Source organism: Lynx rufus, unplaced genomic scaffold, assembly GCF_022079265.1.
Source record: "Lynx rufus isolate CCGP_SWC_20201006 ecotype Redwood Valley unplaced genomic scaffold, mLynRuf1.p SCAF_3, whole genome shotgun sequence".
NCBI classification, from domain to species: Eukaryota; Metazoa; Chordata; class Mammalia; order Carnivora; family Felidae; genus Lynx; species Lynx rufus.
In genome coordinates this window covers 159143659-159163771 of record NW_025814845.1, presented here as the reverse complement: position 1 = coordinate 159163771, position 20113 = coordinate 159143659, and the positions used below count along the sequence as shown (strand labels likewise).

General features: G+C 35.4%; 1 protein-coding gene across 1 annotated transcript in view; it reads right to left on the bottom strand.

Annotated features, from left to right (window-relative positions):
- Positions 1-20113, bottom strand: part of LOC124521201 (disintegrin and metalloproteinase domain-containing protein 32-like) — a 175861-nt gene that overhangs the window by 142874 nt on the left and 12874 nt on the right. Inside the window, exons 4-7 of the mRNA XM_047092311.1 lie at positions 9586-9647; positions 7134-7209; positions 4361-4437; positions 2946-3123 (exon numbers count right to left, since the gene is read on the bottom strand). Coding sequence (XP_046948267.1) covers positions 2946-3123; positions 4361-4437; positions 7134-7209; positions 9586-9647 — 393 coding nt within the window. The remainder of the gene's footprint in view (positions 1-2945; positions 3124-4360; positions 4438-7133; positions 7210-9585; positions 9648-20113) is intronic.

Sequence of the window (20113 nt, the reverse complement as noted above, 5' to 3'; positions counted from 1 at the left end):
AGTGGGAGAGAGCCAAAACATAAGAGACTCTTAAAAATCGAGAACATTGCCACATAGTATTCCATTGTGTATATATACCACAATTTCTTTATCCATTCATCAGTTGATGGACATTTAGGCTCTTTCCATAATTTGGCTATTGTTGAGAAAAAATGAAATATGGCCTTTTGTAGCAACGTGGATGGAACTGGAGAGTGTAATGCTAAGTGAAATAAGCCATACAGAGAAAGACAGATACCATATGGTTTCACTCTTATGTGGATCCTGAGAAACTTAACAGGAACCCATGGGGGAGGGGAAGGAAAAAAAAAAAAAGAGGTTAGAGTGGAAGAGAGCCAAAGCATAAGAGACTGTTAAAAACTGAGAACAAACTGAGGGTTGATGGGGGGTGGGAGGGAGGGGAGGGTGGGAAAAAAAAAAATCGAGAACAGACTGAGGGTTGATGGGGGGTGGGAGGGAGGGAAGAGTGGGTGATGGGTATTGAAGAGGGCATCTTTTGGGATGAGTACTGGGTGTTGTATGGAAACCAATTTGACAATAAATTTCATATATTAAAAAAAAGAAATTGTGGTTTATATACACAATGGAATACTACTTAGCAATGAGAAAGAATGAAATATGGCCTTTTGTAGCAACGTGAATGGAACTGGAGAGTGTAATGCTAAGCGAAATAAGTCATACAGAGAAAGACAGATATCATTTGTTTTTACTCTTATGTGGATCCTGAGAAACTTAATAGAAGACCAGGGGGAAGGGGAAGGAAAAAAAAAAAAGAGAGGGTGGGAGCCAAACCATAAGAGACTCTTAAAAACTGAGAATTAACTGAGGGTTGATGGGGGGTGGGAGGGAGGGGAAAGTGGGTGATGGGCACTGAGGAGGGCACCTGTTGGGATGTGCACTGGGTGTTGTATGGAAACCAGTTTGACAATAAATTTCATATTTAAAAAAAAGGAAAAAAAACAAAACTGGAGGCATCACAATTTTGGATTTCATGCTATATTATAGTCACTAAAACAGTATGGTACTGCCACAAAAGCAGACACATAGATCAATGGAACAGAATAGTAAACCCAGAAGTGGACCCACAACTGTATAGTCAATTAATCTTCAACAAATCAGGAAAGAACATGCATTCCAAAAAGGTCTCTTCAACAAATGGTGTTGAGAAAACTGGGCAGCAACATGCAGAAAAATGAAACTGACCACTTTCTTACACCATATATGAAAATAAATTCAACATGGGTGGGGGTGGGGAAAAATGAATGAAGGTCGTCAAAAGGTACAAACTTCCAAGCTATAAGACAAATAAGTTCTGAGAATGTAACCTACATAAGGTGACTATAATTAATAATACTGTAATGTATATTTGAGAGCTGCTAAGAGAGTGAACTTAAAAGTTCTCATCACAAGAAAGAAAACTGTAACTATGTGGTGATGGATGTTAACTAGGCTTACTGTGGAATTCATTTTGCAATATATGTAAATATCAAAACATTATGCTATACACCTAGAACTAATAAGATGTTATATGCCAATTACCTCTCAATAAAACTGGAAAAAACTTTTTAAGTATAAATAAATTTTTTAAAAGAGTCACAGATTCTGAATGTTAAAAGCAAAAGCCACCTCCAAAGACAGGGTGTCCCACCATCCTGCCTTATATCCACAAAAATACAGTAAGAGTGGATCTTGGCAGAGCACCAACATTGTCCACCACACTTGTTCATCTAAGCCACTGTAAATTACCATTATAAATTCAGTATTTAGTTAACAAAATTTCATTTAAAATTATAAATATATATTATATTATATTATATTATATTATATTATATTATATTATATATAATTTTATATATATCACTGAACACTTTGGTGCTGCATGTACATTTCAAAATCCACTTGAACCCTGTATTATTTGGGGCATAGGATTAGAATCTATAACAGAGACACTAAAATAATAGTGGATTAAACAATGGAAGTTTATTTCTCCCTTACAGAAAAGTTTGAAGAGGTATGGTGGTTTAGTCTTGTAAATTCTTCAGGAGTAAGGCTCACTCTACATTATTGTTCTGCCATGAATGGCATCATCCTCATCCTAGCAGACTATGATGTATGAACATGTCCACATTGCAACCAGCAGGAAGTGAAAAGGAGAAGATAAGCTCCCTTTCTTTAGAATTCAATCCAGACATGACAGATATTATACCTGTTCACATGTCACTAGCTATAACTTCTTCACATGACCCTATGTAGATACATGGGAAGTTTGAAAAATGTAGTCTTTTTTCACATGCCCAGCTAAATTGTGAGGGGTTTTGTTTGTTTTTTTAAACTGAAAGAAGATGGAAAAACATGCACTGGGAACAACTAACACTGCCATATATGTCTTTTATAAACTATGCATATTTATGCCACATTTACTTAGAAAAAAATTTTATTTCACAATTACTTTTATGAAAATTAAAACATGAAAGTATACAAGGTGAACACTGGAACAATTTACACGGCTATACATAACAATCTTGCTTTCAACATTTTAATTTTAATTATAGATATAATTTAATGCTGACTCCTTATTTATGAATGCAATCTTTATAAACACTGTCGTTATTAAATAACTTCCAGGAATACAGACACAAAGTCAGGAGTTGAACTAAATTGAATTTATATTGAATACACACTAGTTAATTTTTAGAAAGTTATTAATATGTAACAAAGTAAGAATTAAAATAAAAATGGGTCATAAAAAAGTAAATGATCAATTGATGCAAGGAGAAAAAGGCAATGTATGGTTCAAAGGAAATTTTAACATTAAGGAAAGATGAGTATGTTCTCAAGAAAAGAATATTTGCTACAGTTATACAATAGGTTAATACATTTCTCCTATACATAAATAAAAGCAATAATTTCCCTGAAAGTAGTAAAAACAACACATACAAACTCACTTTTTCACTTATAATAATGTTATAGTCCACTGGGTTTTGTTCTATGCCTCGGTTATCTTTGGTAAGAGCTGCAGATTCATTGTTTCCATCCCTTAATTTATAAATAAGATGCTGAAATTCAACTACAGATTCCAGAGGCTCAATTCCATAAGAAACATTTTCAAACTGCAGTATTCCTCTGTAAAATTATGGATAAAAATGTTAAATGCTTTCAATCAATTCTACATGATAAAATTCTGACAGAATCCTAAAGAAGAAGGAGGATGGTAAAGAATGTTTCTGAGCTCAGTATTTTTAGCCAAATTCTTTACATTTTGGAGATAACTCTGAAGAGACAAAGGATCTCCTGCAATCCACAAAACTAACTTTTCATTTCATTCTCTTTATAGTTGTAAAGGCAGAAGAAATTATGTAATCAGTTGCTAGGTATATAAGTATACAGCATTACAGTGATCAAGAAATTCCCTGTCCTCCAAGTCAGTGACTTAAAGAAAGCAACAGTAAATAGAAATCTTAATGAATTTCTCTCTGTTTTGTGTTGGTTTTGAAAACTGCTTATATTGCTTATATAACAAAACTATATGTAATGAGTAATTTTATTTATAAAAATAAAATTTACCAGTAATTATGAAAATACATGTATTTTCATTAAGTACACAGTCTGAATAAGAAATTAAAAACATGAGTTTAAAGAGTAAACAACTTTCATAACTATTATTTCCTGCAAACAGATTATATTTCAATAGCTAAGTAGTAAGATACTTCCCAAAAACCAAATTTCAGGGTTCCATATAACAAGTACCGAAGAACATTTATTTGTGAAAATAAGGAGCTTATACTACAAAATGAAGGTGAAAAATTTCCTGACAGAATGGAAAATTCTAGGCATTAAGGAGGAAACCCTACAATTCTTAGAGTTTAAGACAGTGATATTATTAGAAAAATATGAGTACTATGTTAATAACTATTTGTTTATATAGAATTTGCCTCCTCTCCCTGAAGGTGATTTTCCTGAAGAAAAAGATTGTTTATCTTTATTTATCTTTATATCTCCAAACACGAGGCTAGTAGGTGATATATCATAGTACCAAAAATATTATTTGCTGAAAAACTAAGTTATCCTAAACAGCTCTTCCAACTTGCTCTAGTCATGTACATTCAGTTGCCATTTCTGTAGTTAAGAAAAAATAAGATATAGATTAAAGAAACTAGAAAACCTAAACCTTCAAGGAAGTTAGAAATGTCTCTAGTCAGCAAGGAACGTGAAGAGATACAAGAGAAGAAAGATGTTCACTGAAGGATATCATTGCACATGGGAATCCTCTTCCAGCTCCAAACTTAATATAAACATAACAAATTCACTGCAGCCAAAAATCATTAACTATAGTGTTCACATATCAATGATAGAAAATAACCTCAATCCAGTGCACGTGCTGAGTGTAACAACAGAATTGGGATACCCTTCAACATACCCCTGGTAATAGCACTGAGCCTATGGAAAAAAAAAAAAAAAGTGGTTACTTAGGATTAACAAAACTTTCTAATGATTTCTTATTTTTATACTTGCCAGAACTTTCTGAGTATTTTCACAGGCTACATGTTTTATATCAATATGAATAAAGTGACACTCAGAAAGTTTCCCTCTATTTGTCACTTTCACTATATTAACTACTCTTCTGATGAATACTTGAGGTTATTATTTTATACCCTGCTTCCAAAGTGTTACCCATATTTTATGTTAAATTACTTTCTAATATATGAATTTAGCTCATCAATCAAAAGACAAAGATTATGAATCTGAATATCTTTAAAAATCTAATATTCTGCTAAAAAGGAACACCTAAAATTTAAAGCCAGAGAAAGATTAAAGAACTAGAAAAAGATACACCATATCAACACAAACCAAAAGGATGATTCTGGACCTATACTAATACAGGAAATGAAGACTTTAAGGCAAGAAGCATTACTAGTGATAAAGAGGGACATTTCATAATGAAAAGAATTTCAACTGACCAGGAAGATACAAATATTCCAAATCTGTATTCACTTAATACATAGCTTCGAAATACATAAGCCCAAAATTGAAAGAATAATAAGAATAAAGAAATGCATAATCATACTAAAAGATAACATTTGTCAGTAACTGATAAATCAAGCATTCAGAATCTACAGAAGATTTAAACAGCATGTTAGCAACCTAATATAAGTAGAACAAAAACTGTAGAATACACTTTCTTTTTAAAGAGCATGGAACATTTACAAAAATGAAATCAACTTCTGAGCCATGAAGCAAGACAACAAATTTTAAAGAGCTGAAGTCATACAAAGTTTGGTCTCTGACCACAATACAATTAAGCTAGAAATACATCAAACATCATCACAGAGAGGGAAAAAAAAAAAAAGGAAGATTATATAATTTCCAAGACACAGTAGATAAATTTTGGTGGAAACCAATGTAAGATTTCTTTTTAAAACACTGCTTTATACTGAAACTAAGGGGAGGAAGAAGGAACAAGAAAAATAAACTGATGGTCCTATCCAATAAGAGTGAAGTGACATGGTGTCCAAATTCAATCTTTCAACAAATTTTTGTTATGCTAACCATGTGCCAGGCATTTTTCTAGACACGGGGGATACATCAGTGAAAAAAAAAAAACAGAAGAAAATCCCTGCTCTCATGAAAATTATATGCACTGGGGAAACAGAAAATGAAACAAATAGATAAAATATATGACACATCATATATTGATAATCACTATGAAGAAAAATAAAACAGATAAAGTAAGAGAGTACTAAGGTTAAGAGTTCAATTTAAAATAGGGGGTAGTCAGGGACTAATAGAGTAATTTTAAACAAAGGCCTTAAGGAAAGGGAATCTTGAAATCTTGAGAAAGAGAACAATATGGATTAGAGAAAATAGAAAGTACAAAGATCTTGAAAGGAGAACATGTCTGGTATGTTAAAGAACAAGGAGACTTGGGGCGCCTGGGTGGCGCAGTCGGTTAAGCATCCGACTTCAGCCAGGTCACGATCTCGCGGTCCGTGAGTTCGAGCCCCGCGTCGGGCTCTGGGCTGATGGCTCAGAGCCTGGAGCCTGTTTCCGATTCTGTGTCTCCCTCTCTCTCTGCCCCTCCCCCGTTCATGCTCTGTCTCTCTCTGTCGCAAAAATAAATAAACGTTGAAAAAAAAAAAAAATTAAAAAAAAAAAAAAAAAAAAAAAAAAAAAAAAAAAAAGAACAAGGAGACCAATATAACTGGAACAGAATAAACAAGGTAGACAGTAACAGGAGATGAAGTCAGGCAAAGAGGACCAGATTGTGTAAAAGCTGTAGGATATTGAAATGACTTCAGTTTTCACTTTGTGAACAATAGGAGATCATACCATGGAGGGTTCTGAGCACAAAAACAACATAATGTGTCTAGGCTTTAAATATGATCTATCTGGTTGCCATGTTGAGAACTAACTAACTGAGGGGATGGGCAAGGTATAGAAACAAGGAGATTATTCAGGAAGTTTTACTTGGAAAAGAGTGGTATCAGTGGATGGAGACAGAGGAAGAGGGTGGATTCTGGGTAGAATCAATTAAATTTATTGATGGATAAGATGAGGGTTAAAAAACGTTTTAAAATGTATGATTTTGTGTCCAATAATATTTGTGTTTGCTTCTATTAGTCTTTAATTTATATTCATTTATTCAATAAAATATAAATAAACTAAATAACTAAATGGTGCCTATATTCTAGGTAGAGTAAAAGCCTCAGTCCATCAAGTTTGCCTTTAATTTACTAAGACTTCGGGAAGACCTAATAGTGAGGGAAATGAGGCAATAAATGGATTCTTAACTATATCACCTATGAATAGTGTTCTGTATTAGGAAAACATACATTCAATGTAAAAAAGATTTTAGGGACACCTGGGTGGTTCAGTCAGTTAAGCATCTGACTCGATTTAGGTTCAGGTCATGATCTCAATGTTTGTGAGTTTGAGCTCAGCATCAGGCTCTGTGCTAATGGCACAGAATTCTCTGTCTCCCTCTCTCTCTCTGCCCCTTCCCTGCTCACTCTCTCTCTCTCTCTCTCTAATATAAATAAATAAATAAATAAATAAATAAATAAATAAATAAATAAATTTTTTAAAGCATTAAAAAAGATTTTATAAATCTGTAAAATATAGAACTTAAATCTTACCTGAACATCTGAAGGATGTGAATTCACAAATCCTTGATTATACACATAAACCATAAAATTATGTGCTAAAAAAATCCTAAATTCAAAAAATGAGAGAATATTAAAAGTTATTCTTTCTGAAGCATATAAAGCAGTGCTCAGCAAAGTAAAGTAATACCCCCAGGCCAAATCTGACCTACTCTTTGTAAATAAAGTCTTCTAGGAACACAGCCACACCCATTAATTTATGTATGGTCCATGGCTGCTTTCAAGCTACAACAGCAGAGTTGATACATTTTCATAGAAGTAGTATGATCCTCAAAGCCTGGTATATTTATTATCAGGGCCTTTATAGTAAGTCTGCAAACACGATAAAGGTAGTATTTTCTTTTGACATGTATGTGATTTATAGTCAAAGCAATATGCACTCAAAATAATTTTTCTACTTTAATGAACTCCCTTAAAGAAAATAAGAAGGGACTACAAGATGAGAGAAAAGGCACTGTAAAATTTACAAAGATATGAACTAGACATAGGATTATGAGAATTTTCCATTCTTTCTTTCTTTCTAAATTTTACTACCACGCATATATATTACCCACATAATGAAGTAGAAGCCGTATTAATCTAAACATAGATACTAAAACCAGAAGTTCAACATTCTCTGGTATCATTGCTTATAGTTATCCTATTTTAGGTATGCTTACTCAACTCATGGTCACTCTTCAATTCAATGTAACATAAGCAGACCACCCACACTAGCTAGTTGGGAATCCTCTACTAAAAGTGATCTCATATAGGTTACTAATGACCCTCTAGTTGTCAAATCTAAAAGGCAGTTTAAAGTCAAGTAAAAGTAGTCTGACATACACATACTGTTGACCACACTTCCCTTCTTTAAACTATCTACTCTTCAACTCTAATCATACCATTTCCACCTGGCTTCCCAAATATCTTTCTATATACTTTTATGAGTCCCTTTATCTAGATCCTTGCTTCTTCCATGGTATTCAATTCTGGGTTGTTTTTCCTTCTCACCTTTAATATTCACCCCATCTCTACACATTTATCTTGTTCATTTCTGGTGCTTCATTTATATCCACATAAAATAGATGGCTTTGAAATTCATACTCCCATTCTAAATTAAATCTAACTGCCAAATGGACACTTCTGGAATATCCCACAAGCACTTTATATGTAACTTTTCCAAAACTGAGCCCTTATTGCCCGTGACTCAGATCTGTTTCCCTTCTCCTTCACTGCCAAACCAAATCTCTACTATCACTGTATCCAATGTTAGCTAATATTTTTCCTGCCACCTCAGTATATCTCAGGAAAGAAAGCCCTACCTCTACAGACATAGCTCTGCTTTTCATTATTTCTCATGTAAGTTATTTGCAAGAACTTTCTAATTGTCATTATGCTGTCATAATCATTATGCAAATAACTTCCCAAACAATACACACATGCTCTATCCATCTCCTAAACTCCAGTTCCTATAATGCTTACCACTGTTTATAGTCCTGATAAGATGTTCAAATGCAATGTGAGTTCTTTCACTTTCCCTCTTATATACCTGAGAAGATCTTTGAGTTATCATTTATCATATTCTTCCCTTCTGTCTAAAGGAGTAGGTTAACTGTTCTTTGACTCAATGCTATTCTTCAGCATTTTACATAAGGAATCATTTGTTTATACATTTCTCTCTAAGAAACTTCCCTTCAGGCAAAAAAAACCTGTGTTTCTTGTTTCTTAAAAAGCATTCATCTGAGCCTCTTTCTTCTTTTTCTGCCAAACATTTTTGAAAAAGTTATTTACACTTACTACTTTACATTTCTCACAATCCATCTCTCCCTCATACTATGTAGTCTACTTCTATAACCAAAATTTAACTGAAACTATCCTATTGAAGGTCACAAATTAATTCTAAGTCAATTTTTCTCAACTTGTTTTCCATGAAAGAATTAAACCCCACAGAAAGTTATTTCAATTATTTTCTCAACTCCCTAAAGGATGGTACATAAGTAGTACTATTCTCCATAAACTATACACCAGCTTGCACAAGCATATAATCTAATTTCCATATTAAATTCCTTATTCCATATCCCTATTGGTAGGCCTGCCTCCCTCATCAAACTCTAACTGATACAATCAGTTACAGACTTACTTCTTATTGCAATAGCCTGCCCTGATTATATAGGTCCTTCTGGGTCTGCCAACAACATAAGATCATATAAATTAATCTTCAGGAGGTGAGTCCCTATTTTTTTCTGTTCCTCCCCCCTATTCACAAAAGACTACTTAAGGCATTAGGAACAAAAATTTAATTAATTCACAGGAGAGCATCTGCTCATCTGAGACAACTAAAAGGTTTAATAACAACTACATTAATTATTTTTAACACTATTTTTATTATAAGTAAATAAACTCATATCAATAAAATGAAATACAAAACTAAAGAATAAAAAATTACCTTTGCTTAAGATGTATAGTGTATAGCTTCTGGTCTATTGTAATAATATATGATATCCATTCCTAGAGAACCCAGAAAACTAAGCTGATCAATGTGACAGAAGCAAAACAAAAATTTTACATCAACGCATTCCTCCAAACAATCCCTAAAATGTCTTAATTAAAATGTCTGTGATAGATATGATTTAAAATCTGCAAAAATATATCAAAAATTATAACATATACTTATTATATAATCCATTCTTATTATTTCCACAAAACTAAGTCCAACCTAAGGATTTATATAGGATTAGAAATCTATATTTAACTGAATTTTAAGGTCTTCTGAAATTAGAGACTATGTGTTATGCTGTAATATCTATTTAGGGGACATCATTGGGATAATAAGGTATCCTGTAACAGTGAAGCTTATTCCATTGGGCACAAAAGATATTTATTTTAACTGTTTTCTTAAAATGTATTGTCTGTTTTCTATTTTTTCTTTTTTTTTTTTAAAGTTTTTTTTTTTTTTTTCCAACGTTTATTTATTTTTGGGACAGAGAGAGACAGAGCATGAACGGGGGAGGGGCAGAGAGAGAGGGAGACACAGAATCGGAAACAGGCTCCAGGCTCTGAGCCATCAGCCCAGAGCCCGACGCGGGGCTCGAACTCACGGACCGCGAGATCGTGACCTGGCTGAAGTCGGACGCTTAACCGACTGCGCCACCCAGGCGCCCCCGTTTTCTATTTTTTCCAAATAAAAAATTCTTAAAATTTGGTATTGTTTTTGACTCTATCACTACCATTCCCAAGTTAAAACATAAATAACAGGGGCGCCTGGGTGGCGCAGTCGGTTAAGCGTCCGACTTCAGCCAGGTCACGATCTCGCGGTCCGTGAGTTCGAGCCCCGCGTCGGGCTCTGGGCTGATGGCTCAGAGCCTGGAGCCTGTTTCCGATTCTGTGTCTCCCTCTCTCTCTGCCCCTCGCCCGTTCCCTCGCCCGTTCATGCTCTGTCTCTCTCTGTCCCAAAAATAAATAAACGTTGAAAAAAAAATTAAAAAAAAAATAAATAAATAAAAAATAAAACATAAATAACAAACAGTAAGTTGTAATATCAGTAAGTTGCTGAACCTGAGTGATGAGATTTAATCCAGCCAAATAGAACATATAAAAAGCAAAAGTTTGAGCATCACTGAAAAAAAAAAACAAAAAAAAACAAAAGAACCTTAAAGCATTTAAAAACCAAAAAGACACAAATATCAGAATATAGAAAAAGATAAGCCTCCCAGGGTCTGTGACTGCCAGCCCTGCCCACCCACAAAAAATTCACAAAGGGCAGCACAGAGAGAGCATGATAGCTTGGGATCACTATAACCCCAAAGTCAGACTGGGGGTAGACATCTGGTCTGACTGCAGGTCCTGCCCATCAGTGAAAGCTTCTCAGGGGACAACACAGGGAGAGTGCTCTGCAGTAGGCTGACTGTAGTTCTGGCAAACATATGCTCTGACTCTATTCAAGTCCAATGCAGTCCCAGACTGGCTCCTTAACAACACAGGGAGCAAACACTGCACACGAATGGCAAAGAGAACCATTATAGACAACTGGACTAAAGGTAAACACATCTCAACCACAACATTAGGGCACATGCAACGCCTATAGATAACATTCCTGAAGCACCAGGATCTGGTAAATAGGGGACATTATACTTCAGGGCACTACAGGATCTCTTCTTCATAAAGCCACTAGTTTCAAGAGCAGGAGACACAGCTGACATTCCTAACACATAGAAACAGACACAGAAAGTTAGACAAAATTAGAAGATAGCAGAACATGTCCCAAATGAAAAAAATAAAATGAAACAAAACAAAACCACAGAAAAAGAGCTAAATGAAATGGAAATAAGCAATATGCATGATAGAGAATTCAGAGTAATGGTCATAAAGACACTCACTGAATTCAAGAAGATCTGGGACAGAAAATATTAAAAGAACCAATCTGGGATAAAGACCTCAATAACAGAAACTAAAATACACTAAAGGGAATAAATCTTAGACTAGAAGAAGGAGAAGAACAAACCAGTGAGCTGGATGACAAAGTAATGGAAAGCAACTAAACTTAAGAGCAAAAAGTAAAAGAACAATAAAAATGAGAATAGGTTAAGAAATCTCAGCAATACCAATAAGTGTAGTAACATGAACATTATAAGAATCCAGAAGGAGGAGAGAGAGAAGAGGGAAGAAAATTTATTCAAAAGAATAATAAATGAAAACTTCACTAATCTGGGGAAAGAAACAGAAATCCAGATCCAGGAGGCACAGAGTGCCCCCAACAAAATCAACCCAAAGGGGTCCATGCCAAATAATAATTAAAACAGCACAAAGAAATAATAGAGAATTTTAAAAGCAGTAAGAGAAAAGAAAACAGTTGTATACAAAACAAACCCCATAAGGCTACCAGCTGATTTATCAGAAGAGACTTTCCAGATCAAAAGGGATTGGCATGATATATTCAAAGTTGAAAGGAAAAAAATTGGCAGCCAAAAATATTCTATCCAGCAAGGATATTCAGAATAGGAGAGATAAAGAGTTTCCCAAATGAACAGATGTTAAAGGAATTAATCACCACTAAAACAGCTTTAAAAGAAATGTTAAAGGAGATACTTTCACTGGAAAAGAAAGACCATAAGTAAGGGTAAGGAAAAGAAAAAAACTCACAGGTACACATAAACATAATAAAAGTAGAAGATCAATCACTTATAAAACCAATAGGTAGATTAAAGCAGTAAATCAGTCAAAAGATTCACAAAATAAAAATATGTAAAGTATGACATCATATACCTAAAATGTGAGGGAAAGGAATGAAAAATCAGTGCATTCATAACATGTTCAAACTTAAGTGACCATCAACTTAATACAGAACAGATATAAACACAGGATGTTATATATGAACCTAATGGACACAACAAATCAAAAACCTGTAATATATATGCAAAAAATAAAGAGAAAGAGATCCAAGCATTTCACTAAAAACAGCCATCAAAAAGAGAAGAGAGTGCAAAAGAAGAACAGAACAGAGAAGAACTACAAAAAAAAAACTATAAAACAAGTAACAAATGACAATAATTACATACCTATCAATAATTATTTTGAAGGGGAAGAGTTAAGATGGTGGAGTAGTAGGGGCACTCTATGCTTGCCTCCTCCTTGTAACATAGCCAAATACATAACAAATAATTCCTAACATCCAAGAAATCGATAGGAAGACTGAGAGAACAAACTGCATATCTCAGAGGGAGAAAAACAGCCACATCGTGGAAGGTGGAAGCTGTGGAGAACTGATTAGGGGGAGAAAAGAATTGTGCTGTGGAGGGGAGGGAGCCCTGATCATGAACAAAGGAGAAAGAGAGACAAGACAGAAAAGGAGAGAAAGCAGCAGGCAGGGGACTGTTAAAGAAAAACTCTTCTCCAAAGACATTGACTAGGAAAAGGACAAGAGCTGATTATTTCAAGTTTTTACAAGAAGTGGAGCTCAAAGTCTAAAGTTTTAGAAGTCCACACCATCGCTGGGATCATACCTGGTGGCTTAGGGGTGCTCCTGTGGGGAAAGAGGACAGAGGCCCAGGAGTGGACAGCATGGTCTGAGGATCCCCCGGGTTGCATAGGAGAAAGAGTTCCACTTCTTGGAGTGCATTTGAGAGACATGGCACTGCCTCTCAAGGGACAAAAGAGAAGGCCACTGAGCAGCCCCATTAACTAGCATAGCTGCAGAGGCACCTATTGAAGGCAGCTAACTGGAAGCCAGTTAGCTTTGGCTGCACTTTACCATAAACTCCTAACCCCGTGTGGTTATGGGACTGCTTTTCCAGGACAAACCCGCACCAGCCACAGTGTGACAAGATCTTCCCCCAGAGGATCAGAGTGGGTCTAGACTGCTGCACAGGATTCCTAAAATTTAGAGTTTTGAAACCCAGCTGAGCACTTGAGATAAAACACAGGAGCACTGATCTATCAGGCAGACAGATGGCTCAGAAACAGAAGGGTGAAGGCAGGGTTCTGATAGAAGCCCGGGACACAATATTCAGAATAGAAGGAGAGAGAAAGAGGGGAGATTGTTCGCTCTTCTATGAGGGCTTCCTGAACAGCAGCTGTTAAAAAAGGAGTGCAAACTCCTCTCTCCAGGGATGAGAGAACAATATAACATTTCCACCCCACACCACCCCCACATTAGCATGGGCAGACTTCAGTGAGCAACACAGTATCCCAAGTGGAGGCTCAAGCCATTTACACAAAGTCCCACCCCACTGTGCCCTGCAGGTGCATCTTTACTAGGGCAATGCTGAGGACCAGTGCAGTAGGCCGCTCCACCAGAAGACCAGCACAAACTCCCCAGCCACACCAATTCCACTGATCATAGAGTGCAGCAAAGCTTCAGCTCTAGGGGAAATAGAATCTAGCCTTTTCTAACAAGCAGTTAAAATATACCTGCTTAAAATGTGCCACACACTGGACAAGATCCAAACAATCCACACTGCAAGCAAGGAGAAACTCTACAGAGGACTGATCTGAGAGAAAGGGTAGCCAAATCACAACAGCAGAGTGCACAAAGCATACACCAAAACAACTTCTTGAAGGGCTAGGCCCTGGACAGTATATGACCTCTACTTAATACAGTCATTATTATCAGGAGCAGCAATATAACAGGGTTTCCTAACATACAGTTGACAGAGGTCTAGGCAAAATGCCAAGGAGGCAGAATTTATCCCAAAAGAAAGAACTGGAGGTGGTCATGGCCAGGGATCTAATCAAAACAGATGGAAATAATATGCTTGAACCAGAATTTAAAACAACAATCATAAGGAGAATAGCTGGGCTTGAGAAAAGCATAGAAGAAACCAGAGAGACCTTTACCACAGAGATAAAAGCCCTAAAAACTAATCAAGCCAAAATAAAAAATTATATAACTGAGATGCAAAACTGACTAGATGTATTGGCAACAAGGATGGAAGAAGCAGAGGAATGAATAAGTGACACAGAAGATAAAATTATGGAAAATAATAAAGCTGAAAGGAAGAGGGAAAGAAAAATATTGGATCACGAATGTAGACTTAGGGAACTCAACAACTTCCTGAGCATAATAACATTCATATAATAGGAGTCTCAGAAGAAGAGAAGGGAAAGGGGGCAGAAGGTTTATTTGAGCAAATTATAGCTGAAAACTTCCTTAATTTGGAAAAGGAAACAGACATTGAAATAAAAGAGGCACAGAGAATGCCCATCAAAATCAACAAAAGCCATAGACAACACCAAGACATACTGCAGTAAAATTTAGACTATACACAGGAAAGGAAATAATCCTGAAAGCAGAAAGAGAAAAAAATCCTTAACTTACAAGGGAAGACAAATCAAAATCGGGTTCACAGCAGATCTCTCCACAGAAACTTTGCAGGCTAGAAGTGAGTGGCATAATATATTCAATGTGCTGAATGGAAAAAATAAATATGTAGCCAAGAATGCTTTATCCAAAAAGGCTGTCATTCAGACTAGAAAGAAAGATAAAGAGTTCCCCAGACAAATAAAACCTAAGAGTTCATGACCACTAAACTAGCCCTATAAGAAATATTAGAGGGGACTCTTTGAGTGGGAAAGAAATCAAAAGCAACAAAGACTAGAAAAAAACAGAGAACATCAGAAACAACTGTAAAGAAACAACTTAACAGGTAACACAATGGCAATAAATTCATATTTTTCAATAGTCACTCTGAATGTAAGTGGACTAAATGTCTGAATCAAAATATACAGGGTATCAGAATGGATAAACAGGAAAGACCCATCTATATGCTGTCTATAAGAGCATAAATCATTTTAGACCTAAAGAGACTTGCAGATTGAAACTGACAGGATGGAGAACCATCTATCGTGCTAATGGATGTCAAAAGAAAGCCAGAGTAAAAATACTTATATCTGACAAAGTAGATTTTAAACCAGACTGCAACAAGGGATGAAGAAGGGCACTATATCATAATTAAGGGGTCTATCCAACAAGAAGATGCAACAACTGTAAACATTTATGCCTCCCAACTTGCATGTATGCAAATATAATAATCAATTAATAACAAACATAAAGAAATTCACTGAAAATAATACAATAAGAGTAGGGGACTTTAACATGCCACTTACAACAATAGATCATCTAACCAAAACTCAACAAAGAAACAATGACTTTGAATGACACACTGGACCAGATGGACTTAACAGTTATATTCAGAACATATCATTCTAGAGCAGTAGAATACATATTTTTAAAGTGCACATGGAATATTCTCGAGTATATCACATACTAGGTCACATATCAGGACTCAACAAGTATAAAAATATTGAGATCATACCATGCATATTTTCAGACACCAACACTATAAGATCAGCCACAAGAAAAAATTTGGAAAGACCACAAGTATATGGAGGTTAAAGAACATTCTACTAAAGAATGAATGGGCTAACCATGAAATTAAAGAAGAAATTTAAAAATATATGGAACCCAATGAAAATGAAAACATGACAGACCAGAACCACTGGGATGCAAAAGGCAGTCCTACAAGGAAAGTATATTGCAATACAGGCATACCTCAAGAAGCAAGAAATGTCTCAAATACCCAACCTAACCTTACATCTAAAGCAGCTAGAAAAGGAACAGCAAATAAAGACAAAGCCAGTAGAAGATGGGAAATAATAAAGACTAGAGAAATAAACACCATAGAAACAAACAGTAGAACAGATCAACAAAACAAGAACTGGTTCTTTGAAGAATAAAACTGATAAACTTCTAGCCAGATTTATCAAAAAGAAAAGAGAAAGTACCCAAATAAATAAAATAATGAATGAAAGAGGAGAGATCACAACAAACACTACAAAAATACAAACAATAATAAAAGAATGTTATGAAAAATTATATGCCAAAAATTGAGCAATCTGGAAGAAATAGACAAATTCCTAGAAACATACAAACTACCAAAATTGAAACATGAAGAAACAGGAAATTTGAACAGACCCATAACCAGAAAAGAAAATGAATCAGAAATCAAAAATCTCCCAACAAACCAAAGTCCAGGGCCAGATGGCTTCCCAAAGGAATTCTACCAGACATTTAAAGAAGAGTTAATACCTATTCTTCTCAAACTGTTTCAAAAATACAAATGGAAGGAAATCTTCCAAACTCATTCTAGGAGACTAGCATTACCTTGATTCCAAAACCAGACAAAAAACCTACTAAAAATAAGAATATCAGGCCAATATCCCTGCTGAACATGGATGGAAAACTTCTCACCAAGATACTAGCAAATCGAATTCAACAGTACATTAAAAGAATTATTCACCATGATCAAGTAGGATTTATTCCTGGGCTGCAATGGTGATTCAATTGCAAATTAATCAACATACACCACATAAATAAAAGAAAGGATAAAACCATATGGTCCTCTCAATAGACATATAAAAAGCATTTGACAAAACACAGCATCCATTCTTGATTAAAAAAAAAAACCCTCAACAAAGTAGGGATACACAGAACATACCTCAACATCATGAAGGCCATATATGAAAGACCCACAGCTAATATCATCCTCAATGGAGAAAAACAGAACTTTAATTAAATGGTCAGGAATTAGATAAGGATGTCCAGTCACACCATTACTATTTAACATAGTACTGGAAGTCTTAGCCTCAGCAATCAGACAACAAAAAGAAATAAAAGCCATCCAAATTGGCAAGGAAAAAAGTCAAACTTTCACTATTTGCAGAGAATGTGATACTCTATGTAGAAAATCCAAAAAAAAAAAAACACCAAAAAATTGCTAGACCTAATACATGAATTCAGCAAAGTCTCAGGATATAAAATCAATGTACAGAAATTGGTTGCATTTCTATACACCAATAATGAAGCAGCAGAAAGAGAAATCAAGGAATCGATCCCATTTACAACTGCACCAAAAAACAATTAGGTACCTAGGAATAAACCTAACCAAAGATGTGAAAGATCCATACTCTGAAAACTATAGAACACTTATGAAGGACACTGAAGAAGACACAAAGAAATGGAAAAATGTTCAATGTTCATGGATTGGGAGAGCAAATATTGTTAAAATGTCTATACTACCCAACGCATTCCACATTTTTAATGTAACCCCTATCAAAATACCACCAGCATTTTTCACAGATCTAGAACAAACAATCCTAAAATTTGTATGGAACCACAAAAGACCCTGAATAGCCAAAGCAATCCTGCAAAAGAAAAGCAAAGCTGGAGTCATCAAGACAGTATGATACTGGCACAAAAACAGACACATAGATAACAGGAACAGAATAGAAAACCCATAAATTGACCCACAACTATATGGTCAACTAATCTTCAACAAAGCAGAAAAGCACATGCAATGCAGAAAAAACAGCCTCTTCAACAAATGGTGTTGTGAAAACTGGACAATTATATGCAAAAGAATGGGACTGGACCACTATCTTACACTAGACACAAAAATAAACTCAAAATGGATTCAAAACCTCAGTGAGAAAATATAGGCACTAATCTCTTTGAAATCAGCTGTAGAAACGTTTTTTTTTTTAGATATGTCTCCTCTGGCAAGGGAAACAAAAGCAAAATTAAACTACTGGAACTATATTCAAAAAGAATGAAAATTTGCCATTCACAACTACGTGGATGGAACTAGAGGGTATTATGCTAAGCGAAATTAGTCAGAGAAAGACATATCATATGACTTCACTCATACGAGGACTTTACAATACAAAACAGGAATATAAAGGAAGGGAAGCAAAAATAATATAAAAACAGGGAGGGGGATAAAAACATAAGAGACTCTTAAATATGGAGAACAAACAGAGGGTTGCTGGAGGGGTTGTGGGAGGGGGATGGGTTAAATGGGTAGGGGGCATTAAGGAATCTACTCCTGAAATCATTGTTGCACTATATGCTAACTAACTTGGATGTAAATTTTAAAAATTAATTAATTTTTTTTAAATGGGCAGTAAACATGAACAGACATTTCTCCAAAGAAGACATGCAGATGAACAACAGTCACATGAAAAGATGCTCAACATCATTCATCATCAAGAAAGTGCAAATCGAAGACACAATGGGATGTCACCTCACATCAGTCAGAACAGCTAAAATAAAAAACACAAGAAACAACAAGTGTTGGCAAGAAGGTAGAAAAAAGGAACCTTGTACACTGCTGGTGGGAATACAAACTGTACAACCACTATGGAAAACAGTTTGGAGGCTCTTCCAAAAAATTAAGACTGAAACGACCAGGGGCACCTGGGTGGCTCAGTCAGTTATACATCCAACTTCAGCTCAGATCATGATCTCATGGTTTGTGGGTTTGAGCCCTGTGTCAGGCTCTGTGCTGACAGCTCACAGCCTGGAGCCTGCTTCAGATTCTGTGTCTCCCTCTCTCTCTGCCCCTCCCACTCACGCTCTGTCCCCCTCTCTCTCTCTCAAAAATAAATAGACATTTTAAAAAACTGACATCAGGGGTGCCTGGGTGGCCCAGTTGGTTGAGCATCCGACTTTGGCTCAGGTCGTGATCTCGTGGTCTGTGAGTTCATACCCCGCGTCAGGCTCTATGCTGACAGCGCAGAGCCTGGAGCCTGTTTCAGATTCTGTGTCTCCCTCTCTCTCTCTGACCCTCCCCCATTCATGCTCTGTCTCTCTCTGTCTCAAAAATAAATAAACGTTAAAAAAAAATTTAAAAAACTGACATCAAAGTACATCATCAGATTAAAAAAAAAAAGGACTAGAATGACCATATTAAACAGTAATTTCACTACTGGGTAATTACTAAAAGACTACAAAAACACAAATATGACAAGATATATGCACCCCTATGCATATTATTATTATTATTATTGCAGTATTATTTAATATAGAATGAACCCAAGGGCCCATCAATAGATGAATGGATAAAGAAGATGTAATATGTATACACAACAGAACATTACTCAGCCATAAACAAGGAATGAAATCTTGCCATTTGCAACAACATGAATAGATCTAGAAAGTATAAAGCTAAGTGAAATAAGTCAGTTAGAGAAAGTCAAAGAAAGAATAGAATAGAATAGAATAGAATAGAATAGAATAGAATAGAATACCCCGAATTCAAAAAGATGTATGTACCCTATTTACTGTAGCACTTTACAATAGCCAAGATATGGAAGTAATCTAAGTGTCCTTTGATAAATGAACAGGTAAAGAAAATGTGGTATACACACACACACACACACACACACACACTGGAATATTACACAACAATAAATAAGGATGAAATCTTGCTTTTTGTAAAAACATGATGGACCTTGAGGGCATTATGCTAAGTGAAATAAATCAGACTGAGAAAGACAAAGATCATATGATTTCACTCATATGAGGAATCTAAAAAAGAAAACAAATGAATAAACAAATAAAAAGGAGAATCAGACCTGCAAAAACAAAGAACTACCTCTGATGGTTGCCAGAGGGAAGGGGGTTGAGGGGGTGGACAAAA